Source organism: Eurosta solidaginis, chromosome 1 (assembly GCF_040869045.1).
Source record: "Eurosta solidaginis isolate ZX-2024a chromosome 1, ASM4086904v1, whole genome shotgun sequence".
NCBI classification, from domain to species: Eukaryota; Metazoa; Arthropoda; class Insecta; order Diptera; family Tephritidae; genus Eurosta; species Eurosta solidaginis.
Genome location: NC_090319.1, coordinates 34,385,807 through 34,400,928, shown reverse-complemented (window position 1 = coordinate 34,400,928; position 15,122 = coordinate 34,385,807). Strand labels below are relative to the sequence as shown.

Genomic DNA, 15,122 nt, shown 5'->3' with positions numbered 1-15,122 from the left:
GGCAGATGAGTATTCACTGAAAAGCTTTTCATGGCAGAAATACGCTCGGAGTGTTTGTCAAACACTGCCGAGGGGCGAACCCGCTTAGAAAAATTTTCTTCTAATTGAAAAAGCTTGTTTCTAAAATTTTGATGCTGCTTTTCCCGGGGCGTGAACCCAGGATCTTCGGTGTGATAGGCGGAGCACGCTGCCATCACTCCATGGCGGCCGTCGTGGCACAATCACCCGGCACTGGCAGCTTGGACTGCATGCTGTGATGATGATCCCCTTTAACAGCATTTTCAAGAGCTGCCGTGAGAAAGGCAGTAAAAAACAGTCGAAACTTCAGGAATTCGCTAGGTGCTCCGTAAAAGAGATAAAAAGGTTCATTGTCCGAACCAAATGTTTTTAACAGCGTACCGGATAATCCTATTGAAACAGCAGCTCTTCATTGCAGAAGACAATTTATCAAAATGTTATTCAAAGAAGATATCGAAAGTAAAAAGGGTTACCCAACTAACATTTTATTAAACGGTTTTATTTAGGTTGACTTGACAGGCTGCACGGCTGCACGGCCGTTGTGAACGAATTTTGTAATTAAAATTTAAGTAACTTCCCGAGAAGCTACAAGCTTGAAACTTGTAATATAGTTCAGAACCCGATGACAATGCAACAATAAGAAACAAATCGCCGCTAAGTAGCACAAGGATCGAGATATCCACAAAAATCGTATTTGTGGTCCGATTTGGCTCATATTTAGAACACATAATACATACAAGAATAGAAAGCTACCTATGAAAAAAATCACCGCTAGGTGGCACAAGGATCGAATTATTCAAAAAAAAACGTATTTGTGGTCCGATTTGGTCCATATTTGGAACACATAATACATACATGAATAGAAAGTGACTTATGATGTCCGATTTGGCTCATATTTGGAATAAATATTAAATACATTAAGGTAGAAGTGACATCAAAATATTTTGGAGTTGGAGGAGGGTCTTTGGAAGGATTATGTATTGAGGACTTAGATTGTAACAAATTGTGAGGAAAGAGTCCTTGTAATAATGAGTCACTAAATGAACTAAATAAAATGAGAAATAATAGACAATTAAATAGAGATGAAAATGCGATATTTCAAATTTTTGCGCGTTATTTAAAAAAGGAGTATGAAAAGAAATAACACTTTTCATTTTTACTCGCGACTTGGGAGTTTGGATGAGAAGAACACAGCGTGTTCTGGGTAACCTTTAATAATTAAACCATGTTTCTGAATGAACTTCTTCATCTTTACGATTCCTCTTCGTAGAAAAGAGCATTCTAAAGTGTGTATATAATGGCGTTTTCTTTTCTGGAAATAATGTTGCCCTATTGCTTCTTGTCAGCTCCCTCGTAGATTCGTGTATTCCTTTCACTATATACTTCCCCCTGAATAAGTAAAAGAGTACCATTACTTAAAAACTCAGCCATATTCGGAAAGGCTAAGTAGTCTAGTTCAGAAATTACGTATTGATACACTCTTATATCGTAATATTTGAACTAGATTACTTAGAGTTCTAGAAAATGGCTGAGTTCTTAGGTAGTTGTACTTCTTTACTGAGGGCAGCATTTTTTTTTTTTTTTAGAAAAGTAACCGGCATAAGAATGTCATAGGAGGATGCCTATGTCCATTTTTGTTATGATATAGAAGTCTTAGTAATCAGCAGGATATGGCCTTACCCATATTTACGCACTAACCAAATTACCAACTCCCGAAGCTTAAATAAGTTTAATCTTGTAGGCAAACATAGCCCCGTAAGCCTGTTTGAGTCACTAATTATTGAGCCAGCCTCCTACATATATATATTGATTTATATTAAAACAATGAGCCCCATTCGTTTCATTTTTACAGTATCTCAACTCCGATATTTTTACTATATGCGCTTGCCAATGAATTACCTCCAGCAGAAAGGGCACAATGGCTCATGGCCAAGGAACTTATTAAGCTTTTTATTCTTAATGATCCAATAATTGGCTGTATAACTAGTAATCCATTTATTAACTCCCCTTATACTAATACTTATTTACGTTTTCAGGAAGTTTTTGACAATCTTGATACGATTAACAGTGGTTCTTTGTCGTCAAATTTAATTATAATCACTAATACACTTCGGTCGAAAAAAGATTGTACGCCTAAGGAACAAATTTTATCTTTTTATAATTCTCTTATTTATGACTATGTTAATAGTGGTTTTACACTTATGTTTACGGATTGTTCTTTATCAAATAGTAATACGGCGTGTGGAATTTATACTTTACAGAATAATAAAGAACATCTGTTTAAGTTACCTTTTAAATCTTCATCTTCATTTGGTGAAATTCCAGCCATTAAGGAAGCTATTGTTATTGCAATAAATAATAATATTTCTAGTTTGGTTATTTTTACAGACAGTCTTACTTCTTGTTTGTCTCTTAGTAATAAAAATACTTTAAATAGTGTAGCTTGTAAAATTCATGATTTGGTTAGGGATCATAATTTTAATAGTTGTCATATTGTTTGGACTCCTAGTCATAGTAGTATAGTAGGTAATGAGAAGGCTGATGAATTAGCTAAGAAAGTCATTATTGATGGACCAACTAGAAATGTTAGGCTTACTTTGAAGGAAGCTCAAAATTTAATTAAAAGAGTTATTTATAATAAATGGTATTCTAGTTTTATTGATCATTCAGTTGATCATCCAAATCTTTTTGCGTCACTTTTTCCTGAGTGGAATAATTCTCTATGGTGTAAAAATTTATGTTTTTCTACAACTGACATTAAAAGGCTTAATCGAATATTGACGGGTCCTACTTATGACAAGGCTTATTTACACAAAATTAAAGTGTATAATTCCCCTGCAAAAATCGTTGGATCATGTGGTCCACTGGAGTACTTACCATTATACTCCACTGTAATGCAGCAATGGACCAACTCATGTTTCTACACGAACATGTTGTAAGCCGATCATTGATCGAACCATTGTAATCACTACACGATGTTTATTGGACTGTAGGTACTCCATGGATTACTCTGATGTAATGCGGAGCTGGAGTATATGGTCCAGTCCTAGGACATCGCAATGTTAATTGGACAATATTTTTTTGCGATGTCCTAGGACGGGACCATATACTCCAGCTCCGCATTGCATCAGAGTAATCCAAGGAGTACCCACAGTTCAATAAACATCGTGTAATGATTACAATCGTTAAAAACGATCAATGATCGGCTTACAAAATGTTCGTGTGGAAACATGAGTTGGTCCATTGCTGCATTACAGTGGAGTATAATGGTATGTACTCCAGTGGACCACATGATCCAACGATTTTTGCAGGGCACTGTGCAGTTGTGGGAAAGTTGACAATTTATATTCATAGAACTTTTTATTGCAGTAATTATTCTCAGTTAAGAGCTAATTTTAAAATTTAATTTTCACTAATGATATTGATTTTAAATCTATATTTCAATCTAAGGACATTTTTACGTTTATGTTTCGTCATTTAATTATTTAAAAATTTTTTATTCTTTTTAAGCAGCCACTTATTTAACTTTTGCTATTGTTTTATATTTCAATTGTTTGATTTGTTTTATTCCGATACCACCAAGCTCTTTTTTTTTTTTTTTTTGATGTTAAGAGGATATAAGTTTTTTGTTGGAGAGATTATATCATTTATACTCGGATTTCATTACCTACAATTACTTTGAATTGAATACAACATTCTTGGAATACATTTGGTTTATGGAGACTTAGTTTCTCTGCCATTGATTTAAAGTTCAAAAAAAAAAAAAAAAACAAAAAGGTTTAACAAACATTTAAAAATTAAATTTTACAAAAAATTAAATATTTTAAGAGAAATGTCAAAATTCTGTGGTGTTATTTCGAAAAGACTCAACTCAGAAGAGATCGAACCTATGCGCTTCGATAATTTGGAAACGCTTACCAATTGGTTGATTTGTGAAACCGAACCATTGGAAACGGATTTCAAAACTAAAAGCTCAGCAGTGCAGGACCAACAAATGCAAGTGATGCATAATGAAGGCAAGGTAATAGCTCGAGACGAGCAGACAAATTATAATAGCCACACGGGATGTTAGTTTGAAACGCACGAGCATCTGTTCAAAGCCTCTACCCATACAACATGATCGGATCGAGCAATACTCATAGGGGATGTTTGATGCCACGGTGTACCGGCTTAGTTTAGGTAATTCCAATCACAAACCATGGGAGAGCAGAAAGGTAATCTGCAATAGAAGATATTCACACATATTCAACTCGCCCATTTCAAAGGCAGGCCAACTAAAATGACACTACATATGGCTGTCAAGGGAATTCACTGAAATCAATGAATTTTTTAGCATACTGCTGAACAGGAGAACTTACTGCGGATTGTGGAGGAGCGATTGCTCAGAGAATGAGAGATGATAAAAAGAGTACGGCGCGCCTTTGGGTCATGGTCGTGAAAGACCTGCACATAGAACATGAAGGGCTGCGGATTGGTGACAACTTGGAAATCCTTGTCAGGGAAAAGTTTCTTATATACTTTGAAACGTTTTACAGAGGCACCTGGGTATCATAATCAGGTGGGCTGTTATAATCGGATTTCTGTCCGCTCAGGTTAAATGGAACTGGTTGAAATCACAAGTGGGTGGAAATGGTGAAATGGATGGAAATTTGGTACAATACCTACACCAGCACTAAAAGCAATGCTGAAACTCGATACGGTTGACATTGTGGAAAAAATAAGGATTTCAGACGCAGAATATAAAATTTTAAATCATGGACAATATGTCGTTCTAACCAGCTAGGATTTCCGTCTCTAGCTTATAACCCTAAACTTATGCTGGACGTCAGCCGGCAGTTTAAGCTGTTCCCAAGAAAGTTGATGTCGGCGATCCTTCGTTAGCTTTGAATTCGTTTTACCCCTGGTACTATTACCTTTTGGCACTAGATCCGAACGCTGCAGGAACTATTTTTTTGATAACTCTTCCATTTGCTTGTGTAGATTCTAGTCGCCTCTTATGAAAGGCATGTGTTACATCACGAATATTTCAAGTTCCTTAACCCGCTGGCTGCCAGGGCATAATGTCAACTTTTACGCGGGTCTCTTAACCAGAATAGGAGCACTTAAAAACTGAATGTGACTGTGTGTGGTAGGGCATGTGGGAATTCTTATCTGCTGTTGGACAGGTGAAATTAGAGTCAGTTAAATAAGGTCACCACCACTTTTCAGGAGTCGAGGTCCCTCTGGTTACTTGTTGACAACGTGTGCTAGTTGATAATGCGAGGGTTTACTAAGCCTCATGTATCCATGGTGATTAAAGTGCTGGAACGTACCTAATGCCACTTCACGAGATGTGACTGAACATTTAGAACAATCCCAGCTGTGATCGCTGTATGGAAGATGATTATGTCGAATCAGGGGAGAAAAGAGTGAGTTGATACTCCACAAAACCTTCGAGGGATTGTCAGTTTTGCTGCAATAAGAGGATTGTAGAATAATAAGCTATCCAGCTTTTGCGAAAACAAATCATAAATATATCGGTGGAGACTTATTCGACTAAATGTAGGAAATATCTAAGATCGATTTGGAAACGAGTGTATGCGTTGGAAACTGTTGTATCAAAACTGATCGTTACCGCCTATTTGGAGTGCTCATTAATTGATGCTTGTGCGACCCAATATAGCATATCACCTCATACAACAGGCATGTCTACTACCGTGGGAAAATTTTAAGCCCCACTGGGCTCCCAGTCCAATATCACATCACGTACCTCCCGATATCTTACCAGGGCCCTTATTATGTAACTCGATTCGAAAGAAATTTCTTTGTATTGCATTTCCTTTCGTATCGAATTACAGAATAAGGCACCAGGGTAAAGGCAGAGCTTTGGCAACGGTTTTTGCTAGCAACGGGCGCTAGTCCTCTAACTTACCATCTTTACGCTCGACTCGGCTTTCTGTGCCTACGCTATAAGAGCGCTTAAATTAATACTTGTTCATATACCTATCTTACAATCTACACTACCACAGCTCAACGAAATCCATGATGTTATGTTGGTTCTGAAACAAAAAATTGATTTAAGCGAACAAGAATTGGCAGTAAATGATGCTAACATAAGAATGCTGGAAAGTAATATAAAGGCATTAGAAGATTATACAAACAGGCCGTTTACAACAGCTGGCCTTACCTGTGGTTGTCCGCTCGTTTGTGATCAGCATCAGCATCTGGGCATGTTAAATTTATTGCAAAATACCGATCAAGCAGTGGATCAACTTAATATGCTGATGAATGAGATACACGAGCTTGAACCTTATGTCGACCATATGAGTAATCCATTTAACACGGTATGTGAAGTATTTCCTTTTTATTAATGTAATTTTAATAGAAATTTCTACGAATCTTACTCATTCTATACAGATCAGTAGCATACTGGATTGTCATGTGACAACCTTGAAACAAACCGAGAAAAATTTGGATCGCTTGGCGGATAAGATGCATAAAGTAGAGGAAATGTTTAATTTGGCAATGAGTAAGTGAAATTTTACAAATGCTAAGTATTATCCTATTCATATATTAATTGGCCCTTTAGAGATTAAGCGATTTAGACTATTGTATAACAAGTCACATCAGTTATAACTATTTCGCGATAACTGGCAATTGGGAACACCAAGGGGAAGGGTGAGCTTCTCCTTTTAAATGTGGATGCCGATAGGTATATTTTCTGGAGCGGAGCGTCATCATCCACTGTTGTTGTTCTTGTAGCGATAAGGACAATCCCCGAAGGCCTTGCGGAGCGTTATCGATGTTGATGGTCGTATGCCGAATGCAGATGCGGTACTTTCCGATACCAAACCCGACCATCTCGGGAAGGATTTTTATGACCACAAGATCCCTCCCACCACCTAGATCCATGCGGAGTTCGGAGTCGACAGAGCCTCGGCAGTTAATGAAACAGGATTCGCCACTGATAGTTGAGGTTGACAATTGGGTTTGGAGAAGCTATATATTGCGCTGGCAACCTGAAAGGGTTGCGGTACACAACCCCTTGAATCTATTTGGTATTTTAGTCGCCTCTTACGACAGACATACCGACCGCGGGTATATTCTAAGGTCAACCTATCTTTCAACACTACACATTTTAGAAGCTCTGATCAACCGTCGAACGGTAAGCGCTTCATTGACTTTTGAACGAACCAACAAGTTAATGTTGAGTTGAGCCATAATTATGATATTGTTAAAGATGTTGGTTTAACATCATAGTTTTCAAGATGGATAAGTAAGAGTAAGTTGAGCCAGTGGGACGCTCATCCCACTACGAAGTCTGCAATAGTTAGTAATTTTCTTCTATGACGAGGTACACCGAGTGCGAATGAGTGTACCTACTCTTTGCGGTTATGGCTGAGAGTCCTCTTATGTTTCTTAATACCAAGAAGATGAGTTGTTGGATTCCACAAATCAACAAAGTGCTGAAGGAGATGTCCTCTTATTCGCATGGGAAGCGTAGCCACAATAATCAGTTGTCCGTTGGGATGCTCTGACTTGTTCGTGTACTACTATTTTGACCTGCTTTACCGGCTCATCTATATATGGATTGTTACGTACTTTTTAGAAAAATCCTTACGAGATGCACGGCCTACCAATGCTATGATGATATGCGTTATGTTTTTATTTGTTTTGTTTGTAATAACGTAAACGGTGACATTCTAACCGATGTCCAGAGAGTACTGAGATTATGACGAAAGGATCACTTCTCAGCCGATGTACCGCTCGGTTAAGGAACACGCTCCCGCAATCGATGATGATGGAATAAATATCCCTCCACTCTATTATGACGAAGTCAGAATAGTACCAACCAGATATGAAACAACAAGACCCCGGGCGCTAGGAGCAGTGCATTCCCGACGATGTGAACTAAATGTTCTTTGCCCAGTCTACAAGAAAGGGGATACTGCAAACTGCAGAATCAGACTTCTTCATATCGCATATAAGGCCCTGTCAAGTGTATTGTGCGAAAGATTGAAGCCTATCGTAAATCGGCTGATTGGACCTGGTAAATCTACCATCGACCAGATTTTCACAATTCGCCAAATCTAGGTAAAAACCGCTAAAAAAGAATCGAAACACATAACCTCTTCGTCGATTTTAAAGCCGCCTTCGACAGCACGAAAAGGAACTGCCTGTATGCCGATATGTCTTAATATGGTTTTGCTGCAAAGCTTATATGGCTGTGCAAAGTGACGTTGAGCAACACCATCAGCTCAGTCAGAATTGGGAAGGACCTCTCCGAGCCGGTCGAAACTAAACGAGGTTTCAGACAGGGTGACCACCTATCGTGCTATTTCTTTAATTTGATGCTGGTGAAAATTATACCAGCCGCAGAACTTTACCGCTCTGGAACAATATTCTATAAAAGCGGGCAATTACTGGCGTATGCTGACGGCATTGATATAGCGGCTTGAACACCCGCGCCGTATGTTCTGCTTACTCCAAACTGAAAAAATAAGCGGTAAAGTGTTTCAAGATGAATGAGGACAAAACAAAGTACCTGCTGTCATCAAGCAAAAAGTCAGCTCATATGCACCTTTGCTACTGTTGGCAGACATTATTTCGAAATAGTAAAATACTTCGTTTATTTGGGATTCGACATTAACACTAACAACATCATCAGCTCTGAAAGCCAGCGAAGAATCACTCTTGCCAATAAATGCTACTTTGGACTAGGTAGGCAATTGGAAAGTAAAGTCCTCTCTCGACAAACGAAAACCATGCTCTACATGTCACTTATCGTACCCGTCCTGCTATATGGTGCAGAAGCATGGACCATGACAACCAGGGAAACGCGTGTCACTCTTGCTCAACTTCGTTCTGGATACTGTAACAGGTTAAACTCTTACCTATCCAGAATCAACCCCGACATACAAAATGTATGCCCCGCTTGCAATGTGTCCCCACATGACACCAACCATCTCTTTAATTGTAATGTGGAACCAACGCCTCTAACACCCCTTTCCTTATGGTCCACCCCTGTTGAAACGGCAAGTTTCCTTGGACTCCCGTTAGAGGATATTGATGACAATTTGTGATCGGTCGCGGCAGCTAGGTGGGGCGAAGCATTGCTACAACAACAACAACAACAACAACAACAACAACATCAGTTGAAGTGGCTATGGGAGTGTTCGAGAAGTTCTTCGAAAGATTTATGGACCTCTAAGCATTGGCGATGGCGAGTAGGCCATGTTATGCAAATGAAAGTATTTTTATCGGACGGCCATAAGCGTTTAAATGGTTAAGCGCCAATTATGTAAGTAATGACAGAAATAACCCTAAGCAATTCATGGGACAGCTGCCGGAGTAATAGCTTGTTCCGATGCTTATAAATTTAGACGTGCATAAAACTGAAGCGCACATCTCGGGATTCAAGGGGTTGATAAGCGCAATACAAAGCTTTATAGCTTCAAACCCATTTCTCAACCTCACCTAAGGGAATCCTGTTACAAATATAAATGCATCTTACACATACATGTTTGGCTGGGGAGGCTCTGGCGGCCAAAACTTCCCCGTGGAACTAGAGGGTGGGGGCGAGATGATCTAGAAGGTTTAATATGGCAATATTAATCGTTCCCGAGATGTTCGAGCTATTACCTTAATGATGCTTTGTTACCGGAACCTACCGGATCTATACCCGGCAAAGGACGATCAACATCGATAACACTGGAGTGTCTTTATCGTTAATACAACAACAACAAGCGCACATGTCATTGTTGTTGAGGCAAGCAAAACACTAGCCAAAATTTTTAAAGAACACTGTCGGTATGAATGTCTTTTGGCTTCAGTACGTCCAGGTCCCAGCAGTGTTAACTATTTGATTCGTTTTCACCACGTCGCTATTAAGCTGGAATATTTGGTATCGACTTGGGCGCTGCTACATGGATTGGATACTGAACTTGTGATGGTTGATCCGTTTTTTTTTTTTTTGTTAGTTCCGAAATGGATTAGAGTTCTATAAAAGTTTGTCATTGTTCTTTATACCAGGCCATAACCATTTCCATCGCTATAAGAATTCATCAAATGAAAACCCCTAAATTGTTAAGCGATATTTGAAGGTTATGTTGAGAAGGTCTAGGGAATTAAATTATCTTTGCAAATACAGCCGAAATTGTTTTATTGTAACTTTGTTGTTTGAGTCATGCCTTCTCAGGATTAGATAAAGAGGCAAATAAGAGGCTTTCTGTTAATGAGGTCTGTGAAGGACTTCGTATATTTCGCAACTAGCGAAACGATTTCAGCTTAGAATACGGATAATAACTCTTACCAACAAGTGCTACTTTGGACTGAGTAAGCAATTAAAAAGTAAAGTCCTCCCTCTAAGAACGAAAATCACGTTATACAAGTCTCACATCATACCTGTCCTGATGTATGGCCCGGAAACATGGACAGTGTCGAGATAAGATGACATGGCTCTTAGAGGGTTCGTTCTCCAGAAGGTTTATGGACCTGTCCGTAATGCCGACGGCGATTATTGAAGGAGGTATAATGATGAGCTGTATGAGCTTTACGCAGATATGAACTTAGTGCAGCAAATAACATTCCCAGTCTTTGATGGCCAGGTCATGTTATGCGAATGGACGAAAACGCTCCGGCCAAGAAAATATTTAATTTCATATCACAGTTTGGAAGCACAGTAAGCGGGAGACCTCCACTGAGTTTGAGAGGCAGGTGGAGGAAGACTTGACCTCCCAATTGTCGTCAGCTATCGCGAATCAGAGAAACCTGTCGTGACTTGTTACGAAACGACTGAAATAGCTTAGGCGTTTAACGATTGTTGATGATGCCTGTTTGACATTCGATTTTTACGTCAATATTTTGGCCTTAGGTACTATAATTCATTGTTTTATCTAACCAGTCGTTTTCAAATAGTTAATCTTTCATAGTTTTTTGAACTAGAATCATACTTTAAAGGGCAACAATAGGTTTAGTGAACAAAAATATGAAATTGCCTTCCCCAGTGGGCATTCAAGGGGATTATAGAGCGTTTTCAAATTTAAAATCAGATGTCAAATAACCAAGTTACAAAACAACTTGTGGCTGTACTTGCCAATGATAAGAAAAATGGTCCAAATTTAGGGTCGGACCTTTGCAGCTTTTTTCCGACCCAATCAAGTGCTCATGCTATTGATTATAACTATATATTTACAATAACACAATTTTACTAACGAAACACGTTTTATCTCGTTACTCGCAGAACGGCTTGTTGCTTCACGTCAATATAGATCTCACTCAGTGCCCCCAAATTTTAGTGTGACAATTGGTGATTGTACAAGGCAGTCGCAATGTTAAATTTAATTTTTAGCTCATGTATGCATCTAAGTTTAATTCACTTTCAGCCTACAAATAATGTATGTACCTTAAGGTTGAAATTAACAAATTCATAAATGTATAAAGAAAAAATAAAAATGCAAAATTAATAGCTTCCTTTTAAACAAATATTGATATTTTTTTCCGATTATGTTAAGAAAGAAACTTTAAGTTTATGTGCTCAAGACTTAACTGTACGCTTAGCATATTTGTATTAGTTATGTTCATTATTTAAAATTTATTTAGTATTTGTTAACTTAAAAGATATAATCACGATTCATTACGAAAGAAGATTACATCATCCGCTATAATGCTGGTGGTAGTCTTTTGATTACCCTGCTGATCTATAATTTCACCATATGTGATCTTGCCTTGTACCATAGTGCGTTGACCTTTCTTTAAATGTTCCATAACGGTGTCGCGTAAATTTGGTTTAAAAACAACTACACGATGCCAATCAGTACGTTGTGCCCAATCGCCATTTTCGTATCTATAAAAGGAGTAAGATTTAATTTTGCCTATTCAAACATTGCTTTGTAACTGTGTTTGGAAATGCACAACAGTTTGAGTGAAAAAAACTAAAAATCTTACAAGAGCTAATGCAGTATACACTACCTGTAATTGGCATGCGTTGCCAAAGAAAACATAACGACCGGATGCTCAACGGAGCCACGCATTTGTGGATCAGCGCCAACTCTTCCCAATATCGTAACATTGTTGACAGCTAAGAAAAGTTAATGATAGTTAACATCCGATTTAAAAGTTAAATTTGTAACTACATACTTTTCTCCACACGCGTTGGTGCAGCTTCTGCAGATTTGTGACGCACTGCTTTTGCTAAAGTTTGTCGAAATTGAGGCAATAACTGCAAGGGAGTTTATAATTGGATACATTATTTATTTAGTAACTAGTGCTTTACTTACCGAACGTGCACTTTGTGCAAACATTGCTGTGTTTTAACTAAGATTTATTAAAAAAATTGTTTTACAATAAAATGTTGAAACAAAGCACTGCGTGCCGGTAAACCAGCTGATTGTCAAATGTGTCTTTACAACACAGGCGACAACTATCGGTGTAAAATACAAAATATAAAGATGCCCCTGAGGTGCTGCGTGCACAGGAAGCTTAAATATTTTGTAGCAGAAACAAGAACCAACTGTTATTTGAGCAAGAAAATATACAACGCACAAGGTGCCACATAAGCCAAAAGATAGCAATATAACGTACCACAATTCCGAATTTAGCTAGATTTTACAACCAGATGTCACAGCAAATTTTATTAACGTATGTTATAGGTATTTCCCTGCGAAAACGCGAGTACTCCATAAATAGAGTAAGGATTATCCTTTGGGAGATAGGAGTGTTCCAAAACTAATCTGTATTCATACAAAAAATGTGCTCCAATTAACATTGCGATGTCCTAGGAGAGGAGTAGATGATCCCACTCTCGCTTTGTTTGTGAGTATTCCATAGAGTACATACGTGAGAGTACTTTCCAAAGTACTTTCACTGTAGTACTCCATGGAGCACCCACAGAGGATCATATGCCAAAGTACTAAGGAGGAATTGTGTTATCGGAAAGAATTATCGGAGTGAATTTAATTTAAAATGAAAGTAAATGAAGAGGGGCAATACAACTTTTATATTTTATACTACGAATATTCTTATGTTATTTAGCATTTGCGTGAATAAACTAATATTTCTCTATACTATAGTATGTATACATAAAACCAGTGCGCTGTTGCATTTTATCAGAGTTGCCATAGTAAAATTTTATCATCACTTATTTGTATGCAATATTTTACTTTTGGCAACTTCTTTCGATCGTCATCGTGTTGTGACCACGGTCGTTAAAAAATGAGCAATGATCGGCTGATGGTGGTCTGCAAACGCATTGCAAAGGAGTATTGTTAGAGTACTCCAACATGAAGAAAATGGAACACGTAAACCAACAATTTTTGCAGGGTTGCCTTAACAAGTAGACCTGGATTTCGATCCGATTCTTAATCGATTTAATCGATCTTTTTTAGTAACGTAGAATCGATTTTTTTTAAATCGTTCAATTCTTTAGGCATCGAAGTTTTCATCCCGATTTACTTTACGGATGCTTGAGGAAAAACATATTCTGTAATTTTTGTTTTCATAAATTTCTTGTGTTGGTGGCTTCGAGAGAAAGGGGAAAGATGAAGAAATTTCTTCGCACTTCTGGTAAGCAATATATTGAACATGTGTTTATATATTTTGTGGTATGATATTGTGCTCAGTACGAAATTAATACCACAGTTTTAGATTATAGTAAGCCAATTGAAAGTGACTGAAGGGGAATTTAATCTTATAAGTAATCCAAAGATTCGCAGATCTGTTGCCTGGAAGTATTTTAGTCAGTCAAGTGCAGGGCGATTCTGCGAAATGCAAATCATACGGAAAAAATGCAAAACAGGTGGAAATACAACCAATTTGTTAAATCACTTGAAGGGGTCACATCCAACGCTGATGGAAATGTCTTCATCAACAGCTCTTATAGAATCCTTTTTTTTTAACCTAATGACAACAACATAAGGAAGTCTCAGTCTGTAGATGAGTGAAAAAAACAACTGGATTGTGCTTTGATTAGAATGATGGCAACAGATATGCAACCCTTCAGGATTATCGAAGATAGCGGATTCAGATCTTTTACACAATGCGTTTTGCCTTACCGAGTAACATTAAGAAATACACTTTTAACAAATATATAAAATCAAATCTTTTTATGACATAGACAGCAACATATATAGCATGAAATTTCGTCAATTAAATTCCTTATTCCTTTTTATTTTCAATAAGCTAAGAAAATACTTCCATAAAATTTTTAACTGAAACTACGCAAACCATGACACAAATTGCCGTATGTTGTCAATTGAAAGTTCCGTATACCTCATTGGTTAAAAAGCTGCAAACGTATACTGAGAACATGTTACCTTACGTATGTAATAATTACTTCCTTTTTATATGACGCTGAACATAGATCGATTCTAATGCCGTAAACGAAGTGAGAACATTATACATATTGTAATAAAAGTATTAAAGAAGAAAGTGTATTGGTTAATATTCCCAAGGTTGGTTTCCCTACATTTTGAAATAAAAGATTCAAAAAAGCGCAAAAAGTATGACATTTCGGTAAAGACTATACTAATTATCTCACTCCAATGAAAGGATCAAGTGAAGACGCATGTGGCATTCCTTGAAGCTTCCAATTTTGTCGGCAGGCAACGAAACGAGAGAGAAACTGTTATTTGTCGGGAAAATCGTGTAAATGGTTAAGTACGTAAGGAAGTACACTGTTACAAAGAATAAGCAAAATTTAAATAAACTGTTTGGTTCGATTTAATCGATTAAATCGATTTTTTCTAGAATCGAATCGAAAAAATCGATTTTTAAACAAATCGAATTGAATCCAGCTCTATTAACAAGTAGCGCAACAGCTGATCGCTCAAAATTAGCACACACACGGACATACATCACTAATGGCCACACTACGAAAATCTTTAGGGATATTCAAGTTAAATTTTTAAACAGACATAAACTTTGATAATTTTGGAATTCATAGCATTTCGGACTCCTTATTTGCATTAATTGGGAAAACATGTTTTCTTATATTCAAGTATTTACGTACTTTTTCTACATTTATCTTTTATATTTATACAAAGATTGAAGGTGTATTGATGTAATGCAACTCAGCTCTTTCTTGCTCTTCTGCATTCCACTCCATTTACTGCCTCTATTCGCAACAT

General features: G+C 37.5%; 2 protein-coding genes across 2 annotated transcripts; one reads left to right on the top strand and one right to left on the bottom strand.

Annotated features, from left to right (window-relative positions):
* Positions 1-3,814: 3,814 nt before the first annotated feature.
* LOC137251347 (uncharacterized) lies at positions 3,815-11,453 on the top strand. The gene is made up of 4 exons (XM_067785778.1): positions 3,815-4,039; positions 6,027-6,341; positions 6,415-6,526; positions 11,240-11,453. The coding sequence occupies exons 1-4, from the start codon at positions 3,851-3,853 to the stop codon at positions 11,332-11,334; spliced, it is 711 nt and encodes a 236-aa protein (XP_067641879.1). The 5' UTR covers positions 3,815-3,850; the 3' UTR covers positions 11,335-11,453.
* A 13-nt stretch (positions 11,454-11,466) lies between these two features.
* On the bottom strand, positions 11,467-12,426 carry mtSSB (mitochondrial single stranded DNA-binding protein). The gene is made up of 4 exons (XM_067785788.1): positions 12,276-12,426; positions 12,136-12,217; positions 11,968-12,076; positions 11,467-11,842 (listed from the first exon to the last, which is right to left on the bottom strand). The coding sequence occupies exons 1-4, from the start codon at positions 12,297-12,299 to the stop codon at positions 11,623-11,625; spliced, it is 435 nt and encodes a 144-aa protein (XP_067641889.1). The 5' UTR covers positions 12,300-12,426; the 3' UTR covers positions 11,467-11,622.
* Positions 12,427-15,122: the final 2,696 nt, after the last annotated feature.